The sequence below is a fragment of the Ascaphus truei genome, chromosome 1, assembly GCF_040206685.1.
Source record: "Ascaphus truei isolate aAscTru1 chromosome 1, aAscTru1.hap1, whole genome shotgun sequence".
In the NCBI taxonomy this organism is placed as follows: Eukaryota; Metazoa; Chordata; class Amphibia; order Anura; family Ascaphidae; genus Ascaphus; species Ascaphus truei.
In genome coordinates this window covers 60,366,333-60,385,953 of record NC_134483.1, presented here as the reverse complement: position 1 = coordinate 60,385,953, position 19,621 = coordinate 60,366,333, and the positions used below count along the sequence as shown (strand labels likewise).

The window sequence follows — 19,621 nt, the reverse complement described above, 5'->3', positions numbered from 1 at the left end:
GAAATCTGCTCCCGTATTTTCTTAAAGGGAGGCGGATTGTTTTGTCTCCAGGACCTGGTCACATGGCATCTGGTAGCGTCAAGGATGTGCATGACTAGTTTAGCTTTGTATCTACTTATCCCTTCTATTGGTTTGTTTAGAAGCAGGGACAGCGGTCCTTTGGCACAGTAATGCTTATTTTGGCATAGATAAAACCAGTACTTTATCCCAGAGGTTGGATTTTAGGGCAGATAAAACAGACAAGGATCCCCTTTGACTACAATTTATCCAACACAATGGAGATTTATTTGAATTCATAACATGCAGTTTAGTTGGAGTTCTGTACCATCATATTACCATAGTAATTTATATGAATTATCTCATTAACATAAAGTTGAGCTTTTGGCCGCAGCTCCCCAATCAAAATCATATACCAATTCTGTCTCCCAGGCCAACATGTATCCATCTGTTACAGGATCATCCGTTATGGAAACATTATAAAGATGTTAGTTTGGTTTGATTTTCTGCTTGTATACAGAACATCTCAGCTATGGAATGGTGTTTATGAAAATGTGTTAAAAATGTCTAATCTGTAGGTATCTATAAAAGTTTCATTTTGCATTATTGTCATTGTCATTTTTTTTATTATTTAAGCATATATAAATCTGTAACCTTGGTAATACTCTTTGACCGCTGTTATTTAAGTAATTTTCTTAGCAACATGGGGAAGGATTCACATTTTTTTTTCTCCAGAGGTGTACTTTAATTATAAATAATGTACTGTAGCTGTAAGTTTGTTTCATTTTGTATGAAACCCATATTACAAGAGTGCTTTAACACTGGATTCCCTGTAATGCACTCTGGGTCTGTCTTTCTGATCCAGCCAGATAACATGAGCTAAGACCACAGGGGCAGTTAGGTTAGACTATAAATCAACTCATCCTTTGATACCATAAGGAAAATGATAAAGCACTACTTAACCTAGTTGGGCTGCTTTATAATAGTTGAGAATTGATGGAAGGCCCAGTCACCCTGCTTCTCTGTATCTATATAATATAGCATTAAAGGATGGTGTGAGTACTCATCCAAATTGAATTAAAAAATAAACAAAGAACAAATCCCGGTGCTCCATACTAGGGAGTCCCAAAAATAATCAGCAGTGAGTAGAGAAAGTACAGGCACAACAAACTTCCAAATCAAAATACATTTAATGAGCCAAGAAGATCCAATGTTTCAGCTGCTACAATCAGCCTTTGTCAAGGTTAGCAGACAAAGCTAACCTTCACAAAGGTTAATTGTAGCAGTCAAAACATTGGATCTTCTTGGTTCCTTATATGTATTTTGATTTGGTAGTCTGTTGTGCCTGTACTTTCTCTATTCATGGTCTACACAATATAGCTATGCTTATCCAAGGCCTTTTATCGTTCCATACAAAAGTAATGATCATTTTTTTTTTTTAAAGATGTGCCATCTCCTTGCTCGGCACCAGTATAGGGAAGGAATGTAGGAAAGGCGTGGCAGGATATTCACTTTAATTGCCCATATTCAACCTATTCATCAAATTGAACAGGAGGACCATTGAGCCATTTCCTTTTCTAGCTTTTGAATAAGGGACTATAGTTAACTGCGTATAGCGATTTCACATATTTCAGAATTGCATACTATTTGGATCCCACTTGAAATGAGATTTAAAAGATTGATCAATATAATCCAGATTGCACAGATGTGTGATGTCACAGGTTTGGCGACCACCAATGAAACCCACCTGGTCAGGATGTATAATCTTGGGCACAATGACGCTAAGCTTGTTGGACAAAATCTTTGCATCCCCTACCAGTACACAAGCCTGACTGGCCATGCAGTCATTGAGTACTAACCAATGACATACAGCATTAGACCTATAAAGGACCCCTAAACAGGTGCCCCAGATATCTCCTGAAGAAGTTTACTTTGGTAAACGAAACGCGTCGCGACTATTGTGGCTGGCGGTTTCATTATCTACCACCAGTACACATTCAAGTGTATCGTCTTTGCTCGTTCCCGATCGTTTCTACGTTATCAGAAACGGACAGGCATCCTAAGGACAGCTTTAGAGGGCTCCGGTTCCTGCGCATGCGCGCTACACTCCCCACCACGCTATTACACGTGGAGGATAGGAGACACAACGGAGACAGCCCCAGCGCGCGGGACTGATCTCCCAGGACTGAGACTGCCCATATATTCCCTATGTGATGCCCTACTCCTGTGATTAACGTCAGAATCGGGGATCATTAAAGAATTTTTATATGTAAGTTATTACTATTTTTATTTAAGGTAATATATAATACATCTCTCATCTTGGTGCGCTTTTGTGTTTTTTCTCTTTTCCAGATGTAGTAAAACTCACCGTCTTCGGCACTGCGTTCGAAGCAAGTGTCTGTGGTGCCAAAGTGCAGTGTGATTGTGCTGCAGGGTGGGGGGGGGGGTGAGCAGAAAATAAATCTATGCTTCCACAGATTTAATAATCCGATTCCACAACTCCCGCGGTTGCGTTATAGTGGCACCGAGGACAGTTAACTTCGCTATATCCATGTTTCAAAGACTTGACCTCTGCTACTTCCAACAATATGATGGGGACGAGATTTTTTTTATTAATTTTTTTAATCTTCAGTTGCTGGGGAAGCCAGGGTGGATAACCAAGTGGTTGTTTTTCGTACCTCTCGACACGTTATAAAAGGGAGACATTGTATTTCATAAATTCTGCACCTATCAAAGAGTGACCATGTAACTCCAACCCGTTACTTCCAAATTAAAATGAATTTGACTTTGAACCTTTTTCTTTAATTTAACTTATTAGCTAGAAGGAGATGTGCCTGGTTTCCTTTCTGGTAGTATTGATTGCATTCACCGCAAGGGCCGTTCCAAAATAACTAGCAATAAGGAATCAAGTCTCTTTAATTCTAAGAGCATTGCTAAAATGTGCTTCAGAGGAGTTTAGTTTATGCATTTGCGCCGCCTTTTCAAGCTCTAGGGTCAAACTATTCATCTCCATTAGCTTGTTTCTTTTTCTCCCTGCTCCAATCGATATTAGCTTGCCTCTAAGAACTGCTTTATGCGCATCCCATAGATCCATCCTAGATACAGAAGCATTATCATTGATATCCAAGTAGCACTTTAGTCTTGACATATTTCCTTGACAACCTCAGGGTTACAAAGACTCATTGAGTCCATCTAAAAATCAGTAGGTAGTCAGGGCCTCAATTTTAGTCGGTATCCCCACACTGTGGTTTGACCATGAAATGGGTTTAATAGTTGCCACGGCCAAGTGTGAGCACAGCCGGGAATATACCATTTTGTAGTCAATACTAGAATAACTTCCATGGACACGAAAGAAAGATGAGTAGTCTTATCTGGGGGGATTTAATATTCTCCATGAATCCAGAAGGGCATATTCTTGAATTTAACCTAGCAGATTGTTAGGTTAAAATCTTGCAATTGACATCTTAAGGTTCAAAGAGGGCTCAATAAAACTGAAAAGTATAGTAGTGCTGAATAATTGTAACACTGTTTCATTGTGTTCACAACAGACTTCACAATGGTGCTTTAGCTGGATAAATCCTAGCAGCTAAATAAACCCTAGTCTGTACCGGTAGCAGGAGAGAGAGATACAGCATAGGTAGAATAGATAAAAGGTCCCTATGAAAAGTGAGGGTGTAAGAGAGGATGGTCACTGAGGGGAAAGGTCACTTAAGGAGTAGTAGTGAACAGGGTGGCTGTCACTATAATTTGGGGTGGGTGTGAGATTGGGGGTGCCACCTCAGTCACTGGAAGGAGTAATTATTGATAAAGTTAAAGAGGGCACCATTACGATGATTCACAGTTTCAAGTCTGCAATGGAAAAGAGATGACTCCAGAGTACTGCAACCTGTGCAAAGCCAAGGTACTTTAGCTAGTAGATCATAAAACATACATATGGCTAGCAACCAATTCTTATAAAGAGAAAAACATAGATCAGATAAGATAAGGATATGAGCCGTCTCAAAGTCTTCCTTTCTTTCCCCCAGAATGAACGATCTTGAGTTGACAGCAGTCTTTTCCTAGTCCGGCCTTACTCTCTCGTCGTTGAGATCTGCTAGAGCCATTGTGCATGGACAGTCACTCGGCAAGGGAAAACTGATCTGCATCAAATCTGATGTTCTTGCAGTATTGCCATAATCTCACTGAGATTGTGCCAGTTTTGTAAAATGACATGCGCCAAATCAAGGAAGATATGTACTACCTAGTCTTCCATCGTTACTGACCTGGCCTCTTGCCGCCTTCAGAATGCCTTCCGTCCTTTGTAGTAATGCAGCCTGACCTTCATACCTCGACTCTGTGGGACCAGTAAATACTTAATTGGTCCTGGTTTGCATCTGGTAGCAGCATGTGGAAAAGGCAGGATAAGTATGGCTCTAGTTATATTGCATACAGTGTCTGGTATGTTTCCAATGCGTAAGGATGTTTTGGCACAATCAGTTTTCTGCGTCCTCCACTTTTTCAAGAAGGTCTACCTGTTTGTGGAGACTTAATATCTCTTTGTCTACTGCTGCTTGGAACTGAAATACCTCTTCCAGTCTACGTTCCACCATGTTCATTCATTCCACTAGTGAGGCAAGTTATAAGTTGATGCAATTCATAGATTTATTCAGCCCCACTTGAAATGTTGCTTTGATTTCTGCCATGAATGGAGACATCTTCTCTTGTAAGAGTGCTGTTGGTCATCATCTAGCTCCGGCTCCATGTCCTAAGTGGCACAAGAGGAGCCGCCATTGTCAAAGGCAGCCACTGACAGACTGTCTTAAAGAATTGTGAAGGGATTTCTTTGGCTTTCGGCCCCATGTATCAGCTAAGTGTTATTGAGGTTGGAAGCTTGATTTTGTGTGAAAATATTTCTCTTTGGAGGTCTCAATAGATGGAACGCTGTTCCTTTTATCAGAGCTAAGCTATCAGATGTCCATGTTCTTCTGCATGTCACCACAACCCCATCAAATCACCACGTTTTAAAGCATGACACCTGGTAACTGGGGCACGAGCTTCATGACACGGGTTACATGTTACAGTACCTTTATTTGTAGTGCCCTTGTATTAGATAAGGCTGGTACATTAGGGATTTACTTTAAAGTACTGTACTACGCTCTTCATGGTAAACCCGTAAAGTACAGGCATTCTCCAATACGTGGTAAGTACAAAAATCTGAAAAGGAGGAACAAGTATTTATAGTTAACAAACTTAATAGTTTGCATATGTTTAACAAGAATTGCCATACTACATAAATCAGTTACTTGTTATACTTCTGAAAGGACTTTTACTACAAAATGGGATGAACTTGTGTCCATAACTGCGGTTTATAAGCAAGCTTTTTCCTCCACGGGTGGTGCAATCATCGCAGCAGGATGTATATTACAAAGCCATACAGCTTCCAATAATAAATTGCTTTTTATGAACATGTTTATAATCAGGGATATTGCCATTTCACAGCTCAAGTCCTGGAAAGGCTGTTACCGGTTTGCAGAACGTGGAGGAACCCTGCAGCCAAAGGAGTGGTTGGGGGGACACTTCTTGTCCTAGCTGGTTGTGGAATATATTACTTTACATGGTTACAGTTCATAGCAGCATAACAAAAATAGGAACTTTTTTTCTGAATCAAAGCTACAGATGAATTCAGTGCAGAAGTGCCACAAGCTAGGACAGATTCATTACGCTGAGCCAAATGAAAAGTTCCTATTTGTACATTTCTCAGAATCCCAGTGTCATGCAGTTCTAATTATTATGTAACCAAGGAGAGCTCTTGGAATTTTATTTGACCAAACTCATGTCAAAAAGAAACCTACACAAAAACAAGACACATAAAATGTCACACTGACACTCAGCAGCTTTTTTGCAGTCTCTGCAGTCACACGGTTCATATGTACGTACATCTATCTGTACATTTATACATCAACGAAATGCAAGTTCAGGGAGGTAAAATCCAAGCCCCCTGATCTGCCCCAGCTAACATCCCTCGTTCAGTCCTTCTCAAATTCGAGTCAAAATACAACAAACAAAACCGCTTTCCCTACATTTTCAATGCAAGGTGGTGGTGAATAGGGCAGAGAAACTAGTATAGGGAGAGAGAGAGAAGAGAAAAATGTGTGGCAGTTCTCTCTTACAGAGGAGATTATGTTCTGGATAGGTGTTAGACAAGATATTTAATTGGTACTTTACAATTGTGGGGCATTATTTCATAATAGTTAGGAAGAAAAAAAAAAGCTTCCTTTTTCGAAAAAGTGAGATTTGTATTTTCAATACAAATAGTGACTGCATCACTGTAACATACACGACAGGCCAATTATTGTGCACCCAGGCAATAGACTCTGGGGCTTATTCAGCAAGCCCCATTAAAGTCAATAGGGTTTTCCATGAGTTGGCGCCAGGAAGCACAGGACAGATACGTTAGTCAATGCAGAAAAATAAGGGTGTACCCCGGCGCCCCTAATAAAGTGAATGTATGTCTATGCAAAGATAGCACAAATGCAAGTGCCCTCTAATGAGTGTGTATATATCTAAATACAATAAACAATTGAAATAACTTTAGTAAAAAAAATAAATGTGCAACCATCACCACACAGTGAGACAACTCGAAATAGGTAAATGTATAGCAGCTCAACCCTAAAAGTGGGCCGTCCTCTGGTGTAGAATGCAATCTCGTGGTCTTCCAGGTAAGGGGAGCGCATAGAAACCTTGTGGTAGATATGTGGGCTAAGCACTTTGTAATTTAAGCACTTTAATTCCCAAGGAGGATCACCATTGCTCCCATCAGAGAGGTGGATCTCTGAAATGCCCATATACCCATCAGACATCTGCGAGTGGGATCAACACATTTTTATAGTTGGGAGTTCACTTTTTGATTACTGGCTACACCATCATTTGTATTTTTATTCCACATATCTACCATGAGGTTTTTTATGCGCTCCCCTTACTTTAGTCAATGGAAAGAACGAATGTTTTAAATATCGCAATCTTTGTTTCATATATTCCAGCTGTGAAGAATTTGGATTTTTTTTTTTTGTTTTTGTTTGTTTTTAAATATACAGAGTTCAAAGTCCAACCACCTATACAAATAAGCAGACATGCGCCGGAGACTGTCCCTTACCTGAAATGGCATTTGTCACAGACATGAGTGGAGAGTGCAAAGCAGGTGTGACTCCCCACACTGTGTGATAGCCAACAATTCCAGCCAATCCAAAGGTTGTCACCATCTGAGTGAAGGCAGAGTGAGGCGATGCAATGCCCAGTGCCATCAACGTGCTCATACCTAGGGGAGACAGAACAAAAAGCTCAAATGCGGTTCCTCGGCACATACAAAAATAGGCTTCTTGCTTTCATTTGCAAAGAGTAACACTGCATAACATAAAAGGAACCTACAGATGGACCATTAACAATTTCACTGCTGAGCAATTGCCTCATCTGGCAGGGGAGGGGATAAACTAAGTTTATTGCAAGTTTTATTACAGTTCTATATACATAGACTGCCCAGATCACAAACTCTATGCTTCAGATCTACAGTATGCATTACACCTCAGACTTAGAGAGATCTAAAAGATCTAAAAAGGTGTCAAGTGGAGTTCTTGCTTTCCATCATCTAAATTGATGTTCTTTAATGTCAGCTAGCTTGCATTCAGAAGATTAATAAAAGCGCTAGTAAAAAATGAAATATACCAATATTTCCAGGTGCAGTGTTTGGCCAAGATCACTGGCTTAAAATCTACTTTATGAGCTGGTTATCTTGACTTCGCCACATGACTGGCCAGTAACCAGCCTGCCACTGGAGGAGGAACATGCACAGATTATGAACAGGACTGGAAAAAGGACAAGTGGAAAAATGGGGGGAGTGGGGTAAATGTCTGGAACTGCGTCCACTTCCCGAAGTCCCTCCCAATAATTCCTTGCGTAGCGCTACGCTAGGCATTGTGGGGCACGACTTCAGGAAATAGTGGTGAATGACAGATCTGTTTCCAAACAAGTTCAGAAGTAGCCCCGGTCTTTCCCGTGGTGGACGACTGACTTTCTGCAGTGGACTGGTGCAGGTAGACAAAATGTTTCTAGCCCTGATTATGCACTAGAAGTCCAAATGTGACCTACAGTATACAAGCACCAGTCAAATGAGATTAGGCAATCATGTAGCATCACATCCTACCCTTCAGGCCGCGCTTATAGTGCGCGCGACGGGTGACGTCACCCACGAAAGTTATAATTTAACTTTCAGCGACGTCGTTGGCGACCTAGCCATTGATTGGTTCAGAGGCTGTGACATGTGACGACAGCCTCTGAAAAATCAAATTTTATCGGCTTCCAAAATTTTGGTCGCTGCACGCTTACTATAAGCGCTTGCGACGGCGGAAATGCTTTTGTTTTCAAGCGACGTCGCGTCACCGGCACTATAAGCTCAGCCTAACATAGAAACTCCAAGAAGAAGGAAAGTTTAAAATGTTGGAAAAAAATAAAATACGTGCAAAAAAATATCCCATTCCATTATAATCTCCAATAGATTGCAATATTATTGTGCTAGTTTTGCAACAAATTAGGATTTGTAATCGTGCCCACATTTGTGAAGAGCATTCACAAATCACAAGGTCATTTAATTGATCTAGATTTCTCGGAGCAAAACGAAGTCTCAAAAGAATGAAAAATTGCGTTTCAACAAATTCACATCTGAAAAATAAGGGAAAGGTACGAAGGGCAGGTATCGAAAGGAACACACACACACACACACACACACACACACACACGTCTATCCAAGGTGACTCTTCATTGAAGTGCGATAGTGTCAATCGACACTATTGCACGTTAACTCCTTTAGTGCCATATGGACATACGTCAAGACTTAATCTTTATGTCACGACACTATGCTGGTTTTCTAGGGGTAGATCGCAATCAGCAGAACCATGATCTGCATGGTTCCCCTTCCACCTTCTGTCAACATCACCAGAAAAAAAATGTGATCGCTCTGAGCAAGGTCACATGATCAGGAAGTCCCAGAGCGGGCCATGGTGTAACGAGTAACAAATGTCAGCAACATACTGCTCCGACAAAGCTTATTCTAACAAAAGCCGCCGGTTGACCGGGACTTACTCCGGCTGGCGCTGAGAATAGACAGCGCGCCAGCCGCATCCCCTCCGTGCCCCCCTCCAATCCGCGCGCATTTTTATGTCCCTTCCCGACCCCCTAGCTGCTCCTGCTGTGCCCCTCTGCTTCCCCGCTCCCCCGCTTACCTCACTTCAAACCTTCAGGGGAGTCGGGGAAGCCGGGCGCGCACGTGACTGACGTCACCGTGACGCGCCGCTTCTCCACGCTGCCAGCACGCATCTTGCCGTGCGGCTTTTGTTAGAATTAGCTGTGTCGGAGCAGTACATAAAAATAATTCTGTATCTGTGGAAGGCTACCAGAGATGAAAGCAGTTCTTACCAGCAGTATATGCAGAAGCGTTATTCAAGGTCTTCCTAAATGGCGAAACAGCTGCTGCCTTTGCAGCTTCCAGCTCAGCCACACTTTTCTGTTTCACAGGGACTGCCTGGGGGATTTTTTTTGGAGGAGGTGCTGGCCATATCACTTTCCCATCCTAAAAGCACACAAACAAGGAACATCACAACACACCAAAAGAAACACAAAAGGCATAGTGGGGAGATCCACCACATTTTTCTTTTACTCAGAATCCACCGGCTGCAGCTTCAACTCTCCACAACCATGAGAAACAGTTCAATAGAAGACAAACAAAATTGCAAAGCCAACGTTGGTTCAAGGCTGTTATACCGTAAAAAGCATTAAGTGCTGGGTCAACATTAAAAACAACCAACACTGAATTACATTAAATATTATAATGATAAATCTAGCATATTTGATTTTAAAGTTAACGTTTGATTGGAAGAGGCTGTTCTACAAGTGTTATGTTCACAGACCCCTCATCACAGAATAGAAAGATAAATCTAATTTACCTTTGTTCCAGCTCTGGGTGTTTAGACTGCCATGTAAAAAATAAAACGTACGTTCTACAATACTTTATATAACGTTTAAAGCTCTGCTGAAGGAACAGTATAGGCAACACCAAAATGCACGGAGCTACTAGCTTTACATAGGATGAGGACTTGCTAGGAACAGTGAATTTTGTGGGATATAAAGAAACTGGGCCACACAATTTCTGTTTTCAGATGGCAGTCACCGATTCAGAAAGTGTTTTGTCCTACCCCAGCTACAAGTATTTCAGGCTGGAAAAGATTCAAAATAACCGTAAGGAAAATCATACCGCACTTACCTAATGGAGACCCAATATTTGGAAAAAGTGTTATTCCATCTGTGAACATGTAAATGTAACAACCTTCGACTGTGCACTGTATGGGACACAGCAGAGTGTGACTAGTATGCTATATGGTGGAGGCACCATGTGCACTGCCAGCGCCATAGAACAATAACATTGTAATAAGTGAATGTAAGGCAATATATCTTAAGTGTACACGTTTTCAAAAGGACTAATTTAAACAAATTATTGTTTAGGAATGACTCATGTTAAGTTTATGAAGTAAAAAAAAAGCATTAAATAGAAACAATTAAATCCCATACAAACAGAAAGAAGGTAGGAACTGAAGACCAGCTGCACCCAATGTAAGGATACTCTGACCCAAGCCAATGGCAGGCTTGGTATTCTTTGATTTGGAATGAGAAGCAATCAAGTCTGTTAATAATTTGGCTCACTGAAACGTGATGCGCTTTACACAGAACGCATTCCATTATTGATGATCATTCACTGTTGGAATTGCCGGGTGGCAGCACTTCACATGACAAGAAGGGAACCACTTAAAGTAAAATAACTTCCTTCACTTAATAAAGTACTGTGGGTGGCTACAACAATCTCCCAGTACAACCCTATGGAGACCAAAACTGAAAGGATCATCAATAATGTGTGGGGCACACGGTGCTGGAGGGCAGATGAGTCAGGACAAGTAAGGCCCAATGTGTGCAAGTAAAATGGGGGGTGGGGGGGAAGGAAGCTCTGTTTTAATGTTTTTGTCCTTATATTTGAATAACTCTTTACAATATCAGTTTTCTATTGGTAGGATAGGTTCCTGTAAGTCTTCAAAGATGCACTCACCTTCATTACTACGGTTCCTCTAACTACATGGTCCATGGTGCCATAGTCAAATTCATCCTTCAGAGCAAAGTAGAAGTTATCCTTGTCAGGACTGATTGCCTTCAGTAGTTTAGTGATGTTGTTTGAGTAGAGGCTGCTCGCTTGAGAAGCCATTCTGCTTGGGAGATCTGCATAACCAATGTGAGTCACACCCTAATAACAAAGGCAGGTAAACATGCATTACTTACATACAACAAAACAGGGCAAGCACCACCAACATTACAGTTTTGTAGGAAAATTGTATTTCTGAATAAACTGCGGGTCCATTATGGCAAGCATTTTTGGTTCCCCTGTTCCATATTCAAGGAAGAATCACAACTTATTTATAGGTGCAGTATAGCACCAGGATCGCCACTAAAAAAAACAACATGTTTGCCAGGACTCGTAAACTCATTCACACAGGGAAGTCTCCTTCATTTCAATCTCCTGCTACTTCAGACTTCACCCAAGTGGCACTCTTTGATCACACAATTATGTCCTGTTGCACCCTGTCCTCAGCTCTTCAAATTTGACAAGTTAACATTTGCAGGACACTATTCACAGTACCGTTTTTTTAAAAGGAGTTGACAACCAAAGTACAACTACATAAAACCATTAAAAACACAAACCAGCTCTTTACAGTGACCCACTTCCTAGACCTTGTGATGAACTACTTCAGACTTGTTTGCAATACTCGCTGGTCCTATTTAATGTCTTCATAGTGCAGGGGAACAAAAGAAATAAAAATAATAAAATTAGGCGTTCTGCTTCACTCAAATGTATGGGAGTAAACTGTTCTCCTGCACAGTTAAGTACTGTAGGTTCCCAGCATAGAGGATATCTGAGACTCTGTTCAATTATAGGTTTCATATGTATAAATCTTACTATTTACAGTGCTGAATATACTGCCACCAGTATACAGAAACTTTTTTTTTTCATATTAAACCACATTGTACAGTAATGCAAAATAGAGCCACAGTATACTACATTTTACTTCTCGATTAACCATGGAAAAAAGGACTTGTGTGCCACACCTAACCAGTCATGTACCAAAGTTCACCGGAGTAGTTAAGATAAATTGCTTATTTAACTGATAAACATGAGATATCCGATGGGCAACTTTTGAATAATTTATTGCATTAGCATCATGTGAACTTAAGTTTAACAATCAAGGCACAACTAAACAAATTATTCCATGGCCGTTCATTATGTTCCAAGTAATGGAAATATATATATATATATATATATATATATATATATATATATATAAAAACAAAAATAATATAAAAAGGAGCACCAAATAATTGCCAGCTTAAGTAAGAATGTAGAATTATACATTGTAACATGCTTTACATATACAGTACAAATATGAAAAGGAAAAAATATATATATTTTTTTAAATAAATTAAAAAAGGGGGGGGGGGTGTAGTATTGCTGATTTAGAATTAGACGAAGCAATAAAGAATTACAAATAAAAAAAATGAAGGTTGTTGCAATGATACCTTGTGAACATAAAGTTCTCCGGGTTTAGTAGTTTCAATGTTTCCTCCTGCCTCAGAAGCCAGATCAACAACTACCGAGCCTTCCTTCATTAATTCAATCATGTCTTTCCGAAACAATATGGGGGCTTTTTTACCTGTTTGTGGTGGAGGAAAAGGAGGCACAAGTGTTATATGGTGCAATTCAACTGCAGAAAGATCTTCTCCAAACTGCCAGCAATGCAGAAAATGAATCCGGTCCACATTATTCTAATTAGAATGGCCACAAAAACCATGTTTGCATGTGTGATACTATACGTATATACCATGGGCTGCTGAAATGTTGTTATTCACAGGTGTACTTACTGTAGTGCCGACGAGTATTCTAAAACAAATCTGGGGCCATCACCAACAAGATCCAGGTACATGCGGAGTACATGCTGCAACATTACAGTGACATTTCTGCAGACAGACTAATGGCCCATCGGATTAACAGCGGGGGTCCCTGGCAGTCCCATTCAAACTGAATGGGACTGCCAGGGACCACTGCTGTGTTAATCCGATGGGCCATTAGTCTCACTGAAATGTTGCAGCATGTACCCAGCATGCATCTGGGTCTTGATTTTCCAAGGCAAGTTTAAGGCAAGTTTTAGAATACTCGTTGGCGCACCTGTAGCTATAAAACAATGCAAAGTACTGTCTAAGTATGTGTAAGTATGTGTAAGTATGTGTAAAGAACCAGCCGTGAAAGCAGGACTGACTCACAAATAACAGATCAAGAAAACCTATATATTTTTTATGCCGCTTCCTAATTGTGTTGACTATGCTGGAAAGCTTGTGTGTTTTTAAAAATGCTCCTTCAAAATGACAAAACAGCACTTTTTTCTCCCCCAATTCACTCATGTCTCCCAAAGATCATGGCAAGCGTGAAATAAAAAATTTAAAAAAACTTGTGTGGGTGACTGTCAAATATTGTCCTGTGATTGCTAAAATAGTCTTGTCTGCTTTAGGTCTACATATTTTAACATCCTAAGTAAAAACACCTCTTCAAATGACAGGCTAAAATCAGTGTCACATTTGAAGTTTGCAGGAAAACCGTGTAGGATTTAGTGATGAATAACAAACTTAAAATCAGGCTGCACATTTAGTGAAAGATGCTATTTATCGGCCGATATACAACAGACTGGTTAACCCCATTGCTTTGGTGGGTTGCGATTCAAAGATGGCGGTTTAAGTAAAGTTATACAACTCTGACAATAAAGTCCATGGCCGTTAACATCACGATCAAGCACTTCAAAACAGTATTGAATAAAATCCTTAGATTAGCTTTGATTCATATCACAAACTGTACTTTGTGCTCAACAAATATAAAGTTTTAAAAGATTTACTCAGAAATGTAATATTTGTACCCAAATTGCATATACATTTGTTTAGCATATGATACATATTGTAGGTAAGCCAATTGTTTGCATTTTATTTATTTTGTTCCCTCTTACAGTTTGGTAAACAAGGAACAAAAAAAGTTGTTTATTGCCCAAAAAAGTTTTAATATTTACTCGAGTTGGATCAGGGTCACAGTGAGAAAATGATAAGATCCCAGGACAGGCTTAAAACATGCAGCATTCGCAATCTCAATGCCATAACGAAGAAGGTTAAATAAAACATTGCCATCGTGAGGCAGGACACATCATCACTTGCAGTCTATAGTCTACACAAACTTACCACATTCTCTAGGTTTATAAAATCTCTGTTTCAGAAATTCAGTTCATATACTGCAACTAAGCCCAAAACACCCACACATCGTAAGCTACAAGAATATATAAATACACACTTTTTTTTATTTTTTTTAAATGGTCTTCTGAATTAACACAACCATAAGTCTTACCAGGTATGAGAGCCGTTGTGATAATGATGTCCACGTCTTGGCACTGTTTGGCAAACAGCTCCATCTCGGCATCAATAAACTCCTTTGACATTTCCTTTGCATAACCGCCTTGGCCATCCCCAGATTCCTCCAGATGCACCTGCAGAGGCTCGGCTCCAATCGACTTAAATTGTTCCAATGCTGCAGCTCTATCATTTGATCAAAAGACAACAGTAAATGTACCTCAACTCTAGAGCACCACAAAATAACCTCAAGAGCTAAAGCAATGGTCCTCAAATACCCATCTGGGACCACAAGCCACAGCAGGTTTTACAAATAACTAATCCAGGAGAATGCACCTTATTTGCACGTGGAGTGTTTGGTGGCTGCTTCAGAACTCTGGTCTGGCTCATGACCTTAAGGCAAAGTGTGAAACAGAGCTCAATTATTTGGCTTCTCCGCTATCCTATTCCATCAAAGCCTCATGGCTGCTACTGGCAGAGAAAAGTTTAAAGATTAGAAAGCTGTGTTTTATTTGTGTACGGTAATGTATATTCTACTGAAATGAGCCTTCATATGTTTTAGAGCGTGTTTTTTTACATACCATCGTAAAAGTATACAAGGCGTGTATAAAAGCCCTTGAACTGAACAATACTACACCATAGAACAGTGAATACACACACACCTGATTGGCTGCTGCTGGGCAATACAGCCAATTAGAATGGAGTAAACTGCCCAGCCCCCAAGCCACTGCAATGTGAGATCAGTGAAATCCCACAGCCCCTTTGGATCCTCTCACGGCACTGCAGTGTACCATGGAACCCAGTTTGAGAAACACTGCCATAGAGGATCTTTGTTTTGACATACAAGAGTTGTGTACTTTAATAAGGCAGCACACGACCCCTGTGGAAGAAATCACCCGCAGCCATGTGACTTTTAGGGACCATTGTGGGTCGAAATACATAGATTTTTATTTTTTTTAAATGACATTTGGGGTGACCATTTCAGATTTATTCTGGTTTCTAAACCTTTAAACTATTATTTTAGCACATTTCTCTCTCTCTCTCATACATACATATTTATTTCACTGCAGTTATCTGCCACTAGTTAGGATGTAAAGAAAAAACAATGTTCAGCAAAATGCTTGAATTGAAATCACAGACAATAATAAAGGGGAGAAAGTTACATAGTAAATGAGGTTGAAAAAAAAAATACCATCAAGCCCAACCTATGTTACAAATATAGGATGAGAATCTTACTCCACTACATGTATTTATATTGATTCCAGAGGAAGGCAAAAACAAACAAAAACCCCAGTGACACATTAGCTAATTATGTCTCAAAAGAGGAAAAAAAATCATTCCTTCCTGACTCCAGTAATGGCAATCAGATTTCTCCCTGGATCAACATCCTTCCCATGTTTAACATGTGCCACATCTCACTTATACCTGAGCAATCAGCATCTCGTCTACAACTAAACATTCATTTTCCCTGTCATTGAACTCCCAACGTTGTATTAGTTCTGTCACAGCTGACTGAATCGGATATACATTTTTCTTTTTTAAATGCATTATTACATACCTGGTATCGAACCCCCGAACAATTGCCCCCATTGATTTAGCAGCTCCAGCAGCAGCCAGTCCAGCAACCCCACCCCCAATGATGAGAACCTATGAAGAAATAGATCAACTTGCTTTAGTAATTCATTACAAGGATATAAAGTGTAACGGTTTCATCTACACAATAAAAGTAATCATGTAATCATCGAGTGTTCCCCAAGCCTTTCCCCAATTAAAATACACGACATGTTAAACATTGAATCAGTAGCACAATGAAACTAGAAAATGAGGCTCTGGGTGTGTAGCCAGAAAAAGTGATCCTGTTCTCCCATCATAGATTATACCCGGTGCTTGGCTTTCTATTTCCACAGAACAGGAAACCTTAACCACCTCACTGCCAGGAGATTGTTATGCAATGCAGGATCCTCAGACAGGGAAAGTATTAAAAGACACTACCCAGCAATGGCTGCATAAAAAATAAAATAAAATAAAAACCGTGTCTGGAACTCAAGTAACTTGTGTACCTGCTGCATACATTCTGCAAGCAACTACTGTTTCAGCAGGATGTCACACACAGGGACCTCGTGGCTCAATAGGATTTTTACTATAAAGCAGCAATCGCTTCCAGGAACAGAACTGAACCACCCTACAGCATATCATAGGAACTGGGGAATTCCTGGAGATGAAACTGGTGTATAGGCGCACTTCCTTCCAACCCCTCCCCACGCGGTCCTCCAATATGAAGCAACGCCAATTGCTGTGGTTTTCTATTATTGACAGTAGGTTGGTGGCTCTTTTGATTTCCCCAGTAAGGGAGGAAAAAACTGTACCTATAACCAGGTATCTATGGAACCTGCTGTAAGAATCCGGTACAAAAAAAAAAAAAAAAGAAGATACGAAGCACGCAGAATTGCAGCTTTCATTCGGAGAACAATGCAACGCTACACACATTGACGCTTTCCTCCTCCCCTCTTTCATTTGCTGATCCGATGGTAGGAAAAATACACCAGTGCACTTTAATATGCACAATCTTGTCCTGTCTAAACAAGACCACACAGCAAACTAAAGACAAACAAAAAAAACAGCGCAAATCATACCCCAACGTGGATGACTAAATAATGAATATTACTTACATATGGTTATTTTCCCACAGCCAAAACGCTATTAAAATATTAAAATGTTATCTCTTAAAACCCACCTAGTTAATTTTAGCTTGCTGATTTTTGCATTGCACTGAAAAAACACATCCATTGCAGGCTCTACCAGAAGAGGTTGGATTAATGGATTTGACCTTCTGCAATTATCAGGCTTCTGGTTAGTGGAAAATTAAGGAATACAGTTTCAAACAAACAGTCTTTATTTGTTTAATTTCTGCTTTCACAAGACAAACAGTTGGTCAAAATGAGAGAAAAAAAATGGTATTCCTAAATATCTAAGAATCGGTTTACTTTCTTAAAAAAAGCTATTATAGCTTTAATTATTAGGAAGAAAATTAGCTATGTCAGAGCATAGAAAAAGAAGGGAAATCATCACTGAAAGTACTCTCTCTTTTTTACTCCGCAAAGATGAAAAGCTACTTACAATTGGTAAGAAGTATAGCGCATGTTGGGACACATCCTAACACAGGCAAAAGGATTAATTAGCAGCTCTTCCCCGCGCCTGAGGTTGATTTTGGCACTCTGTGGGATCTCCTCAACGTCTCCTCAATGATGTCTGGAGAATTGGCACCATCCACACAGCGGTCTTCTCTCCATTCTCCCTCTCTCAGCTGTTCCACGTACTATCGTTTCTTCCTCTCGTAATTACTGTAGTATGTCCAAAAACTTAACCCTATGCGTTTCGCTACAGTTGGCTTCCTCAGGGGTATAATCCTTTATTATAACCCTGAGGAAGCCAACTGTAGCAAGATGCGTTGTTTTTTGGACATCCTACGGTAATTACGAGAGCAAGAAACCTGGCAATAGTAGGTGGAACAGCTGAGAGAGAACAGAAAGACGACTGCCATGTGCATGTGTGGATGGTGCCAATCCTCCAGAAGTCACTGAGGAGACGGAGAGAGGAGATCCCACAGAGCGCCAAAATCAACCTCCAGGACGACAGTGGAGACACGGGGAAGATCTGCCCAATAATCCTTTAGCCGGGATGAATCCAAACATGCTGTATACTTCTTACCAATTGTAAGTGGCTTCATCTTTACGGAGTAAAAGTACTCAGCAATACTTCACTACATTTTGTCTCATCTTGATTTCCGATCATATCATTGTGCCACCAACATTATATGCTGCCACGTATTCACTCAGTTTCTGTACGGCACACAGGTCTAGCTAGTGATAACATTTATTCCCCAATCAGGGGGTTCCATATGTTCTGGTTGCGCTCGGGGTCTTTTCTTTCTTCTAATAACTGACCTCTTGAGGCTCTAGTGTGGAACCACAGCCCAGGAGATGCACCATAATATATGCGCAGTTTAACAAATATTGCATTATTTTCTATGTACAGTATAGGTGATTGGATGTGTCCGTTTTAACCTTCATACATACAGTGAAAATTAGAGAGTTTATATAAATATATATTTTAGTCAGCCATATACATTTGTGTACAACCTTTTGTACCCCATGAAGACAGCCGTTAAGAGAATAACCACACACAGGGCATTATCATATTTTTGGGAATACAATTCACACATTAATATTTTTCAGTTGACTGGTGCAACACTGCCACCTGCTGGACATTTACATTCACTGGGGCCTACTGATTACAATGCGACCAGAGCATTTCAGGGTAATTTGGTTTCGGCTGTGCAATAAGGCCCTCGCAAAATGGTATATTTATTAATACGTTTGCATATTGCCCGTAAAGTCATGGCCACCAGCGTAGGGCTTTTTCTGGAAGGCGAGGGAGAGAAAGAGATGCCCAATTACGGCTACACCTCCAAATACTGTAGATTAACCTATACTCCATGTGAGGAAGATACATGGGAAACATACAAAAACATTCACTTTTTCTTTTATGGATTATTTTCAGGTCCTGTTAGGACGTCAAAAAAAAACAAAAAATAAGATAAAGAGTGTATACTTTGGCCAAAGAATTTGACTAAATGATCCTTACATATGAGAAAACAGATACGTATTTAGTTATATAATTTGTCATATTGGACGTGGAAATTGGGACTCTGTCTGTGTGTATAGAGAAGGTTCCCCAGGAATTCCCCCATGTACAATGGCCAGTGCTCCAACTCACAACGGACCTTCCTGATCGGACCAAAAAGGTATACTGTAGATAAAGGAGTAAGAGGAGGGCACAAACGGACTTAAGCAAACCAATTTATTTGCCCCCAATCCGAAGCATTGTGGAATCCAAATTGGTTTGCTTATGTGTTTGTGCCCTCCCTTCCTTTATTTGTATATTTCCCCAACTATCCTAGGTGTTTTCCATCTCCCCACTTGGAGCATAGGCCGTTAATCTATATCGAGGTATACAGGTCGATAGGTGCTCTCCTAGGATCTCCCTCCAAAAGGGGACATTTCTGACTCGGTTTCCATCTGGTATTGAATGAAAACCAGGCAAAAAGTGTATGCAAATG

The 19,621-nt window shown here is 40.3% G+C and overlaps 1 protein-coding gene across 1 annotated transcript in view; it reads right to left on the bottom strand.

Annotated features, from left to right (window-relative positions):
* Positions 1-19,621, bottom strand: part of NNT (nicotinamide nucleotide transhydrogenase) — a 109,862-nt gene that overhangs the window by 67,301 nt on the left and 22,940 nt on the right. Inside the window, exons 6-11 of the mRNA XM_075589018.1 lie at positions 16,061-16,149; positions 14,501-14,688; positions 12,640-12,773; positions 11,120-11,311; positions 9,442-9,595; positions 7,130-7,291 (exon numbers count right to left, since the gene is read on the bottom strand). Of these exons, the coding sequence (XP_075445133.1) occupies positions 7,130-7,291; positions 9,442-9,595; positions 11,120-11,311; positions 12,640-12,773; positions 14,501-14,688; positions 16,061-16,149 (919 nt within the window). The remainder of the gene's footprint in view (positions 1-7,129; positions 7,292-9,441; positions 9,596-11,119; positions 11,312-12,639; positions 12,774-14,500; positions 14,689-16,060; positions 16,150-19,621) is intronic.